The sequence below is a fragment of the Prunus dulcis genome, unplaced genomic scaffold, assembly GCF_902201215.1.
Source record: "Prunus dulcis unplaced genomic scaffold, ALMONDv2, whole genome shotgun sequence".
Taxonomy (NCBI): Eukaryota; Viridiplantae; Streptophyta; class Magnoliopsida; order Rosales; family Rosaceae; genus Prunus; species Prunus dulcis.
In genome coordinates this window covers 1-13,663 of record NW_023010427.1, presented here as the reverse complement: position 1 = coordinate 13,663, position 13,663 = coordinate 1, and the positions used below count along the sequence as shown (strand labels likewise).

At 35.1% G+C, this 13,663-nt stretch overlaps 1 protein-coding gene across 7 annotated transcripts; it reads right to left on the bottom strand.

The window, feature by feature from the left end:
- Positions 1-210: 210 nt before the first annotated feature.
- On the bottom strand, positions 211-5,840 carry LOC117613607. Of its 7 annotated transcripts, none has more exons than XM_034342206.1 (5): positions 5,619-5,840; positions 5,319-5,482; positions 1,243-1,285; positions 1,043-1,088; positions 211-496 (listed from the first exon to the last, which is right to left on the bottom strand). In XM_034342206.1, exons 1-5 carry the CDS (start codon positions 5,709-5,711, stop codon positions 462-464), a joined length of 381 nt encoding a protein of 126 aa, XP_034198097.1. In that variant the 5' UTR covers positions 5,712-5,840; the 3' UTR covers positions 211-461. The 7 variants fall into 7 exon arrangements, 4 of the variants coding, with proteins under 4 accessions (XP_034198097.1, XP_034198095.1, XP_034198094.1 ...); XM_034342204.1 differs by lacking the exons at positions 211-496; positions 1,043-1,088; positions 1,243-1,285 and adding exons at positions 2,831-3,181; positions 3,286-3,353; positions 5,555-5,563 and having other exon boundaries at positions 5,319-5,463; positions 5,681-5,840; XM_034342203.1 differs by lacking the exons at positions 211-496; positions 1,043-1,088; positions 1,243-1,285 and adding exons at positions 2,831-3,181; positions 3,286-3,353.
- Between the last annotated feature and the right edge of the window lie 7,823 nt (positions 5,841-13,663).

The window sequence follows — 13,663 nt, the reverse complement described above, 5'->3', positions numbered from 1 at the left end:
AGTACTACTTTTTTTGTCAATTGCACGACTGGAATGCAAATGGCACTACCTGTTTGTCAATTGCATTGACAAATCACATTTTGTGTTTACTTTCTTAAAATAAAAAAGCCTGCCAATAACATGCATACACTAATCTCATAATACAACTTTATGGTACAATGCCCATTCACAATGCTAATGGGAAGATTGTTTCAATTGGCACATAAACTATGATATAACAGTCAAATTTACTTTAAAAGCTTATTCTCAATGGTACTATATCCTCATCAAAGCCAACATAAACTTCATTCATGTAATTGAAAGTATTGTTCAATACATTCACTCTACAGAACCAATAATTATAAATCTAAAATCTTAAGTCATCATGTATATATTTTTTTTTGAAAAAAAATACAATCTCCAGATACAATGAAAATATTACAAATTCAAGTAGCCAAATAAATAGACTCCAAAATAGTATATTAGTCTTGTACTTGGCCTAATTCTTTACCCCAACCTGAAAAACAATCACGAAACTATCAATAAAATGAATGGAAACATAAAGCAATGGGGGTTATATGAAAACAATTAGAAATTCATCATTGTAAACAAAAAAAGAACAAACCTACAACATAATTAACTTGAATAGAAAGCAAAATGCCAGTTTGGGGTAGAGATTTGTTCTTTTCTTTTTCCTTTTTTTACTTGTTGGATTGTATAACGATCATCAATCTTATAGGCTTTGAATATCAAACAAAAAAGTGCAACGAAAGCAGCCAAAAGCTGGGACCAGCTTCAACCATATCTCCAATGCAATGTACAATGGCCTGGTGTTTGTCTTTACGTCCTCATTTTGTGATTCCAAAATTAACTATTCTTAGCACTATGCCAAGATTAGGCAAATAACACCACTTCCAATGTAGCATGATAGTTTTTAACATGCAGTTCATAATATATATATTCCTCATGCATTACTAAAATAAATAAATAACATCCTCAACCATTCACCAAAATGAAAGATAGAGACAGAGAGATAAATTTGAAGGAAAAAAAAAAAATTTACCCTTATCAGATGCTGGGAAGGGTGGATGGGCCGCTAGTTGGAATACCTGCAAATTCAAAATCATAATCAAAACAATACCTAACTGAAAAACATAATCAAAACCAATTTGAAATTAAGAAGCACAAGAAGAAGAGTAAGTCCCTTTCCCATGTAGAAGATATAGAAGTCGTGTAAATTAGGACTCTTCATATGCATGGTACCATTGATTGCAGTGAAGTTTCATGTTCAATGGGTTGGGAAGGCCTGTAAACATGAAAATATACAAGCCAAATAAAACAATAGTTATAGCTAACTGCCCAAATAAGACTTTAGATGATGATAAAAAGAAACAAATAAATATCCAGTCTCGTGTACAAGTTAGTGCCTCAACATTTTTAGGTTTAAAAGCAATACAACCTTATAACTTAAGCAATACCACCTTATAACTTAAGTAAGAGTATATCAGCTAGCAAATGTAGTTTTGTATTGTAACCTGAATATCCATTGCTCTCATTTCCTTCTTTTAATATATATATATATATATATATAACTAACCCTATGATGCATAGGCATTTGTTTACACTGACTCTTTTCTTCTTAGCACTTGAAAGACTTAAAACAAGAGATGCTACAAGAAATCCCTTTTCTAACAGAATTGCTGGATGAACTGAATACAGAGGCGCACATCTCCTTTTTAATAGAATACTTAGACTATAAATCTAAGTCTACTTATCTTTTTTATCGAATAAAATATTATGAATTCTCCCCAATGTAAAAGCCAGTACCGAGTACTTTCAGTTCATGCTAATGAAGATTACATTTTCAATACCAAGAGATTTGTTGAAGACTAAGCTAACCAATTCCAAAATACTGTAAGATGGTCTTTGATGATAAGTGGCTATTACAAATATGAACTAATGAGAATCTAAAATCAACCCCTAGAAGGCGAGAGAGTTCAATGATTTCACACATTGCCAAATATATATATATATATATATAATATGAGAATCATCTCACACATTCAAATTCATACATAAAAGAAGATAAATTCAAATTCATAAATTCACATCAATGATAGCATTTTTGTTTTTTGTTTTTGTGAATGCAGAGAAAAAGTTGGGAAACAGAGGAGCACATTTGTGATGGTGGACGGCTCACAAGTCGAAGAATTAGACGCATTAAGAGACAATGATCAATTGTTTATCTTTTGAATATGAACATGAAAATGATGTATGAATGATCACTAATCAGTTTCAGTCACTTTATCAATGAAATTCTATAGCGTAATTCATGTCAAATATGAAGATTGGATGAAGAACTTACAGCACATACATTCTATGCTCTGTTGTTGAGCATCTCTAAAACTGCATAAGAAACTAAAGATATTACTCTACAATTCAGACTCAATTATCTCAAGCACAAAAATAATACATTATAAGAAGTCATGGATCTCATGGGTTGTAACGGACACCAATTTGCTCTATTGTCGTGGAGGACAATAAATGTCTCAATCCTATCTCAGGTTCTAGATCATTATTTTAACATTGAGATCTCAAGTAAACAGAGTACATAAAATGTCTCAATCCTATCTCCATCTTCTAGCATCTTCCTTCAAGAACCCAGTGCTTTTGGTTTGAACAATATGCAGTCTCAAGGCCATCAATTTAAAGTCCCATATCATTATCAAGAATGAACAACTCTCAAGCTTCCAACCCTCAAATTCAAATAATAAAAAAAGTAAGAAATTAGCAACGATATATCTAAGAGGGAGAAAGGGGAGAGGTGGGAGAGAGAACAATTCGAAAGAAAAAAAAAACATAATTATAATTTCAAAAAATTACCAAATTCCTATATAAATCCAAAATATTACCAAAAAAAATAAATAAGGACTTGCGATTCAATACCCAAATCATTAAGCCCTAAATTAAAATAGGACATATAAATCATTTTGTTAGAAAGTCTAGACCAAAATTCAAAGTTGAAATACTTTCTGCTATGATGCGAATCATCTAAATCGCACAGTTAGAAAGAGAGGGAGAAAATTAGAGTTCTTCCCTGCCACAGAGAGGTTGAGAGAAAGCCAGCCACAGAGAGGTTGAGAGAAAGCCAGCCAATGAGATCCAGATGAGAGTGAGAAAGAGAAATCATAACTATGAAAACCTAAAAAAACAAAACAAAGAAACCAGCGATGAAGCAGCAGCAACAAGGAAGATACCCAGACCAAAAACCCTCGAAAGGAGAACGAAATGAAGAAGGAGCATGACCTACTTGAGAGGAGAGGAGATGTGGTCGCCGGCATCGTCTCGTCGTCACAGAAGGAGGAGAGGAGCTGCTGTAGAAGGAATCGAACTCGAAGAGAAAGAAATGAGAAACCCAACCCTAGACTTGAAATGTCTCTGACTAAGAGGGCAAGTATTTTTATATTTTTTATTTGATTTTATCTACAGCAACCAATTTAACCGGTAACCAACAATCAACGCTTTAGATTACCCCACATGCCCCAGCTACTCATCCAATGGTCTATAATAAATGGCGCATCAGTGCGCCTGGCGCACTGTAGAATTTTCCCAAACATTTGAACCACCGCCCATCACATGGATAGCTTTCTCTCTTTATTGTCTTTACAAATATTAACTTTTCTTTTGTTTGCCATGAGTTGACTATAAATCCATTATATTTCCTTCAATCGTTTTCTGGAAAATGGATCCAATATAAGATCCAAATTATACAATAAGATTGATGCTTTTGGTTGTTAATAGTATTCATTCATGGAAGATGGGAGTGCGTCAGCGATCTTTCACATTTTCAATGGCATGCACCACATACATTAGAACACAAATTTAGGGCATGTTCGGCATCGAATTAAAAACTCGTTATAAAAATGTTTTCTAGAAAAGCACCTAACATATGCTTTTTCAGAACTATTACTATATGGATAATATGTTAACGGTTCTTTTAAGATTAAGAAGGGTTTTCTTTCTTCGATGGTAATACGTGGCAGCTATTTATATGGAGGTGGGGGTGTTAATCCCTTTAATAAAGTTTAAAAGGAGGTCTAATAAAACTTGAGACATACATTTAGTTAAAACCAATTTAAAGCTAAGCTTTGTGAGGTCACATCCCCTTGCAAGATGGAGAATGAGTCAAAAGTAAACCCAATTAGATAAATTAATACCAAACTGGATGAGACAAGACAAGACCCAAGAGACGATACTAGAGTTCAAAGCTATAACACTAAACAAAATTTTCTTACAAATTCTTTTATGAAAACATTGGCTTTTTTCTTATCCAACCGCCCACCTCAAGGCCCCATCCATCCATTAAACGCGTTTCTTTCTTAATATTGACTCATATTAAAGAAAAATATTGCTATATTTCAGTGTCCCTTGCTTCTTCTTTTTTTTAAAAAAAAAAATACAAACGACAGTTTAAACTATAAGAGAATGAAGTTTCTCACATACACATATTACCAAAGTATTATACGACTCGAACCTAATACCTATGATCTACAAATCAATGTCATTTTTCACTGGGCTCATACCCTATTGGCATTTTCCCTCTCTTCTTGCCTCTCTCGAAATAAAAAGAGTAATTCAATAACACCAATGACACCAAGATATGAAAGTTTTTCTCGTATTAAATGAATGAAGTAACGCATCACTATATTAAACAAATACAACTTAAAATTTAGTAACATTCTCAACTACCAAACCGACACCTATACCATCATGTCACATTCCTGATGTGATTAAGCATTGTCTATATCAAGCAAATGCAAACAAGAACCCAATCCCCTAATTTCATGTTTGTAACGCAACCAATAATATTTTATTTATTTTTCATCCCATCTTTATTACTGTTGTCATCAAAATAATCAACAAAATATGTATATGGCAGTTATTTATTTGTTCATAATTATTAACCTGACATACATAATAATATACATATGTTCAGTACTAAAATGATTAAAAATTTGGAGGCAACGTGCATCAAACGGCTAAAGGATACAGCATAAATGATAGCAAGTAACTTTATTTGCAGATCCCCCGACAATTATTATCTTAATGACAGATTTAATTCGTTATTAATTCTAGCTTTTGAGTACCCTTCTCTGTTTTTTTTCACAAGAACAAGAAGAACAAGAGGAGGGAAGAGGAGGAGAAGAACAGTGGATCAAATTCAAAAGCATGGACTGATCTCATTGAATTGATATTGAACCATGTTCTTAAAGAAACAGAGAGATTGATTGCTGGGTTGAAAATTCATTGAAGGTTAAGAGAAAAGGAACATCACTTGCCTTTTTGGAAGCCTTCTCCACAAGCTTTCTGACAAACATTGATGATGGTGATGAAGAAGAAGATCTGGTCTATGCTCTGCGGTTTTCAGAATCTGAGAGACCACCAAAAAAAAAACCCAACTCCTGAGATGGAGACAAAGACGACCTGAGAAAGCCAAGGTTCTCTGCTTTGAAATAACCGACGACAGAGGCCAGAGAGAGAAGAAGAGATGAGAGTGAGAAAGAGAAATCATAACTGTGAAAACCTAAAAAAACAAAACAAAGAAATCAGCGATGAAGCAGCAGCAACAAGGAAGATACCCAGACCAAAAACTCTCGAAAGGAGAACGAAATGAAGAAGGAGAAGAAGGAGCATGACCTACTTGAGAGGAGAGGAGATGTGGTCGCCGGCATCTTCTCGTCGTCACAGAAGGAGGAGAGGAGCTGCTGTAGAAGGAATCGAACTCGAAGAGAAAGAAATGAGAAACCCAACCCTAGACTTGAAATGTCTCTGACTAAGAGGGCAAGTATTTTTATATTTTTTATTTGGTTTTACCTACAGCAACCAATTTAACCGGTAACCAACAATTAACGCTTTAGATTACCCCACATGCCCCAGCTACTCATCCAATGGTCTATAATAAATGGCGCATCAGTGCGCCTGGCGCACTGTAGAATTTTCCATGTGACGAATAGTGTGGGTTGGTAATTTAATTGATATTTATGTGTGGTTCATTAATACTTTATTGTGAGTAACTGCCAATAAGGAATATATCACTTTCGCTCTGTGTGTGTGTAATACATATATATATATACAGTCCCGATCTCTTGGACCACAGGAGTCCAAGAGATTGTGGTCACTCACCGTTGGATATTAATCCAATGGTTCAAAATGATATATATAAATGCAATATGACATAAATAATTATTACCCGATTCAAGTCAACCGTTGAATTTATATCCAACGGTGAGTGACCATAAATCTCTTGGACTACAGGGGTCCAAGAGATCAGGACTGTATATATATATCATATATCCATATTGCAAAAGATAAATAATAACATGTAAATAGTATTTATAAATATATGTGTAAAAGTTGGCTTGTATTATCATGGTTTTCCTTTTGCTCTCTCTCTCTCTCTCTCTCTCTCTCTCTCTCTCTCTCTCTCTCCGTGAGAACAGCGCGTGTGAGAGTGAGAGTGAGGGACAGTAACTTTGCAAATTGCTTGGCCTCCAAGTCCTCTCCTTTCCAAATTATTCACCACAGAAAATTTACTTATTTTGGTTGATACTCTCTCTTGCTCTATCTTATGAGAAAATGGTTCTCTTTCCTCTCTGCCATGCAGTATGAGAAACAAAGTGTGTATTTGTTAAAGTGTGTGAGAGCAAGAGTGAGAAACAGTGTGAGAGTGAGAGTGAAGAACTGTACTTTGCAATTTGCGTAGCCTCCAAGCAAGTCCTCTCTTACTATAAATGAATAGAAGAGAAAAGTAAGAGGCCCAAACTAGAGAAGTAACACAGAGAGAGAGAGAGAGAGAGAGAGAGAGAGAGAGAGAGAGAGAGATGGAAATTTCCTGTGAGTTGTGCCAAGATGCTTTGCCCAGCCAAGCTAGCTTAACAAAGCATATGGAATTGGTCCACTTGGACTAGTTTCCCGATGAGCAATATCGGTGCTACCTGTGCACCCGAAGCTTTAAGTATAAGAATGGCTTCGTTGACCATGCCAAGCAGTTACACAGGGAAGAATTTGAAGTAGAGTGCAAGTGTCCATGCTGCCGACGAATCTGCTTCAGCTGAGAATACAAGCGAGTCCACCAATGCGATAGAAAGATTGGCTCTCGGGTTTAGGATATACTCTCCTAAATTTCTTCTGTATCAATTTTCTATCCTCAAGTAATTGGTGAGCTCACTCCCTTCCAAGGTCAACAATTTGAAACATTAGAAGAAGTGTATGACTTTTACAATCAGTATGCAAGGGAAGCTGGGTTTAGTGTTCGATCATACTCTAGTAAGAAGAGTAAAGACGGAGAGGTCATACGATAGGAGTACGTTTGCAATAAAGAGGGAAGTTGGTCAACTGAAACAAGCGGTGTTGTAAAAAGGTGTCGTGGAGTAGGCAGAGAGTCTTGTATGGCGTGGCTAATAGTTATTAAATCAAAGTATGGTGGATACGTAGTCACCATATTTGAACAGGCTCATACTCATCCAATGACAACCCCGCGAGGATGCTACTTATTAAAGTCTCATCGTCGACTTTCTGGTGTTGATCAACTTGTAGCACAACAACTAATATCCGTAAACGTATCCACACACCAACAATATGACATTCTAGCAACGCAAGTAGGAGGCATTGAAAATGTTGGTTTTACTCAACAAGATATGTACAACTCCAACAGAGATAGACGTATGAAGATCAAGGGTCATGATGGAGAAATGTTGTTTGATCATTTCATGAATGAGCAAGAAAAAAATCCAGGGTTTATATTCAAGGTTGAGACAAATATTGAACACAAGATTACTCGATGTTTTTGGGCTGATGCAATCTTTAGGCAATCGTACAAGTTTTATGGTGATGCGGTTATCTTCGACACTACCTACAACACCAATCGATATTGTATGATCTTTGCACCAATTATAGGAGTAAACAACCATGGTCAGACAATTATTTTTTTTAGGGTATTCTTAAGTGACGAGACTACATACTCCTTCATTCTGTTGTTTAGAGAATTTTTGAGGTCTATGCCAGGTGATGCTCCGAAAATTATTATTACTGATCAAGATCCCGCAATGTCAAAAGCCATTTCAGAAGCTCTTCCAAACACATTTAACAGGTATTGCAGTTGGCATATTTTTAATAAATTCTCTAACAAGGCCGAGTGTATTCTTCACTATCAACAATTTAGAGAATGTGTTTGGGATTCTGAGAGTAGAGATGAGTTTGACTTGAGATGGAAGAGTATTGTTGAAAACAGCAGGTTAAATGAAGATACATGGTTGCAATCAATATTTAATATTCGATCTAAATGGGTGCTAGCTTATGTGAACCACATTTTCTCATGTGGAATGTCTAGTAGTCAGCGAACAGAAAGTGGGCATGCATTTTTCAAGATGTATGTATCAAAAAATAATTCCTTGGTGGACTTTATGGTTCAATTTAATAGAGGACTTTTACACTAACGACACTTGGAATTGATGGCAGATCACACTGATATCAATGAGAAGGCAAAAACTAAGTGCCCCATAATGATGGATAGACAAATGGCTAATATATACACACGTACTTACTTCTATAAATTTCAAGATCAGTTGTGGGAGAGTTATTGCAACAATGTTGAGCTTACAGAAGAGAATGCCACTCACTGCACATATAAAGTTGTACATATGGATGACAAAAATAAAAAAAGAAACTAGCTGATTGTTTATGACAAATATGCAAATTTTGCATCATGTAGCTGTCATATGTTTGAGAGTTTGGGAATCCCATGCAGCCATACTTTGGCATATTTGCACATAATACGTCAACTTCATGAATTGCCATATCAATATATTTTGAAGAGATGGACTAGATCTGCTAGATCAGATCTTGTGGTAGACAATGATGGTGTTGAGATATCTGTTGACAACTCCTTAATAAGAAAGCGCAGTGCATTATTCCAACGATATTCACATGTGATTGATAAAGTCATCTTAAGTGATAAGGCTAGTCAGATCTTTTGTGAGGCATTGGATTCATTGATTGAGAGGATTAAGCCATTGCTTCATAGTGCCGAAGAAGTATTACCTTTTGCAAGGAGAAGTATTGCTTTTGAAACTAGTTTAAATGAACCAGATCTTGTTAAATCAAAAGGAAGTGGGAAAAGATTTATGGGCATAAAGAAGTTGTTGAGAGAAAAATACAAAGGTCGGCGTTGTAATGGGTGTGGAAAATATGGACAAACACATGACAAAAGGAACTGTCCTATGCTTCAAAAATCGTAAGAATGCAAACTTATTTGTATTTTTCCTTTCTTATTATTATGTAGTAACCTCATGTTAACTTTATCTTTGACCATGATAGATCTTCAATTGTTGACAAAGATGCTTTTAATGGCATGGATAATAGTTCTTCGTCACAGGTAATTATAGTTATACACAGAACTTATATGGAGTATTTTGTTGATGACATGGATAATAGTTCTTCCACCTATATAACTTGCTCGTTATTGAGAACGATAAATTTTTATTTCTTTTTTCATTTACTTTGTCTTGTCATGATGATGAGTTTTTGGATGATGTTTCGAACTCCAGTGGTTCCACCTATTTCTTGGGTTGTAGAGTTGCACTGACATACTTGAAGAAAAAACTATGTTTGCCCAATCAAGCTTCCTGTAGAGTTGCACTGACATACTTGTACCCTTTGCTGTGTATTTTTGCTTGGTCTGGTTATTTGTTTCCATATTTTGTATACAACCGTGACTTCAATTGAAGTCTTGTGCTTAATTTAGTATGTAGTTTCGTTGGAAGTATGAAGTTTTTCTTAGACAGTATGAAGTTTTTTGGTTAGAACAATTGAGAAACCAAATGAATAGCTCATTAGCTGGATTTTTCTTTTTCTACCAATAACAACAATTGCATTTCTTTGTATGTGTTTTCAAAGTCTAATATTCTTCTTGGGGTTCTCACGAAACTAACCTTTTGACAATGATAGGAAAACTCAATCTCTTCACAGCAGTCTAGAAACATTTGAATAGATAAGTACGAACAACTTGAAAATTGAGTTTTGTTTTACATGTACATGATGAAAAAAAAAACCTAAACACTTCCTTGTAGTGGAAGGAACAATATCCGAATTTGACAAAAAAAGAACACACACATCTTGTATTGTTGCAGACACCTTGCTAGCCACGTCCATGGTCGTCTGGGTTTCCTGCATTCACACCATGAAATTAAACAACAACCCAAGGCCTGCAACCGATACATTTAAAGAAGGAAAAAAGCATAGACTTGTAGAAGCAAACCTCATAATTCTACAAGGAAGACGTTGTGAACATGAACCCTGAATTTTTCTTGCTCCAACAAGAAATGCAAACTAGCACCCACTACTACAAAAAAGCAAAAAGACGACGGTAAATCACCGTCGTGTATTCGGTTTTTCAATGGTCGTGGAATCCACCGTCATCTTTTCCCTCATAAACCACGACGCTAAATCACCGCCGTTGTTAAAATATACAACGTCATCAACAAATACAAAACGACGTCTTTGTACTGCAAAAAGATCTAAAAAAACAGTCGAGGATGAGAATAGACGACCAACTCTCTAAAAAAACCGTCGTTAAAAAGGAAAAATATGACACATATTAACAGAATAAGGCCGCAAGATAGACATACAATGACAAAAATTAAAATAAGACGCCGTTAAATATCATTTTCACGACAATAAAAAATATGACGTCTTTAAATAAATTAGAAGACGACGTTATTGATTCCTATTACGTCGCCTATATAGAAACAACCGTCGTAAAATAAGTTTTCCACTTCGATTTTTCTATAAAAGATGACGTGGAAATAGTTGTCAGTGTCATTATTTACGGCGTATGTATTTATAGAGTAGACGTTGAAAAACGAAACAACGTCGGTTACAAATATATGAGAGTCGTATTACAAAATTTATACGTCCTATTTTCAGAAACAAACAACAACGATAAATATTAGACGTTGTTAAATAAAACAACGTCGAAAACAAATAAAAACAGACGTGTTTAGTCTGCTAAAGTTTTAAAAAATAGTCGAGGATGAGAATAGGCGACCAACTCAAACAAATCACCGTCGTTAAAAAGGAAAAATATGACACATATTAAAAGAACAAGGCCGCAAGATAGACATACAACGACGACAACTAAAACACTACGCCATTAAATATAATTTTCAATACAAGAAAAAATATGACGTCTTTAAATAAATTAGAAGACGACGTTATTGATTCCTACTACGTCGCCTATATAGAAACAACCGTCGTAAAATAAGTTTTCCACTTCGATTTTTCTATAAAAGATGACGTGGAAGTAGTTGTCAGTGTCATTATTTACGACGTATGTATTTACAGAGTAGACGTTGAACAACGAAACAACGTCGGTTACAAATATATGAGAGTCGTATTACAAAATTTATACGTCCTATTTTCAGAAACAAACAACGACGATAAATATTAGGCGTTGTTAAATAAAACAACGTCGAAAACAAATAAAAACAGACGTGTTTAGTCTGCTAAAGTTTTAAAAAATAGTCGAGGATGAGAATAGACGACCAACTCAAACAAATAACCGTCGTCAAAAAGGAAAAATATGACCCAGATTAAAAGAACAAGGCCGCAAGATAGACATACAACGACGACAACTAAAACACTACGCCGTTAAATATAATTTTCACGACAAGAAAAAATATGACGTCTTTAAATACATGAGAAGATGACGTTATTGAAATCTACTACGTCTCTTATTTACAAACAACCGTCGTGAAATAAATTTTCCACTTCGATTTTTCTAAAAAAGATGACGTGGAAATAGTTGTCGGTGTCATTATTTACGACGTATGTATTTATATAGTTGACGTTGAAATGCAAAACAACGTCGGTGGCATTTATATAGTCGACGTTGTATTTATATGTATTCATTACTCACGCCGCACTTATTAATGTAGACGACGTTGAACTTCTAAACAACGTCGGTTACAAATAAATGAGAGCCGTATTATAGAACATATAGACGGCGTTGATTATGATGAGAGCCGTATTACAAATAACGTTGTTTAATTGATATTAGACGGCGGTTATAATGAATTACCGTCGGAATTCATTTCGTTCCTCTTCGTTTATAAAAGAACTTGCGACATGGAAAATGTATGATGACGTCGTATTTTTTAACGTTCAGATTATTTATCTCGTTTTTTAGACGTCGGTATTATGGGATTGGAGTCGTGTTATTTAGAATTACATGGCGGTTCTTAATCCTTCCCAGACGTGATATCCTGAATAATTGCTTCACAATAGCGTCGTGGTTCTTCATTGTTACGTTGCTTTAAGACGTCGATAAATATGCTGAATAACTGGTTCACCATAACGTCGTGTTTTATTTGAACAGACGTCGTTTTTTATGCAGAATATAATGTTGTAATCTGGAACCAGTATTTTTTGCACTGATTGTTTTGTGGCCAAAACCTGTATAATGAAATTGAAGAAATCACATTACAATATATTACAAAATTAATGTCATACACTGCCAATTACATAAGCATCATTCAATCCATATATCTTCACACCCACCTCGAATATTTTGACCACCTAACTCACCCACCAGTTCATCAAATGTGTCAGCATTTGGCATCCCTCTAGTAAATGGCTCACACTATCACATCACCTTAGACTTCATCACCAATAACATCATTATATTCTCTATTAGGCATTGATAACACTACCGACCAACCACGATGCATCGGGTCGTCAACAAAAATATTTGTTTGACTTGAGAAGCCAAAACAAATTGGTCATTCCTATGTCCAATTTTACTCAAATCTACAAGGGTAAATCCAAGTTCGTCGACTACAAGACCAGAACTATCTATCCAATCACACCTAAAGGCTGGGATTGTAAACTTTTGGTAGTCAAGGTCCCAAATTTCTTGAATGACACCATAGAAACCCATATTTGAGAAAATTGGGTTTTTATCCTTGGCACTAGCAACTTGCATGGTATGTGCAAGTAAATAAACTCCACTATTTTGAGTTGTCCGCACATCATCTTGTGCCTTGATATTGAATTTAATACCTTTAATAAGATAGCTCCTATATAATGGCACTGCCATGTTTGGACCAACTGCTAGCCACCTTAAATTTTCTGATACGCCATGATTGTCTTCCTCAAGTTCACTTTGAACCTGCAAATTAATCATATCTTAATTCAATCTAACATAGAAATAAGAAGAAAATTAAAAAAGAAATATGTTATTCAACAACATATACCTTGAAGCGTAGCCATTGAATGAAAGTGCTATTGTGCTTATCCTGCAGCCACTTTGTTCTCTTTCTAAATTTTGGATAAGCAGTCTTGATGTGGATCATATGTTGCCTACATGACGCGAAAAATTCAAGCATTACGGTCCCAAATATATAAGATAAACATAAGAAATAATTTAAAATGGAAACTTAAAGAATAAAACTCATACGTACTCGATATAAGGTGGGACTTCCTCCGTATTCTCCAAGACATATAGATGTGCTTGATTCAACAGGTCCTGATCAACTACGCTCACTGTGCAACCTGATAATGGCTTTGAAACTCCCATCTTTTTGGCTTGAAGGCACTCCAACTGTACTAACATTAGATAAATGCAAAA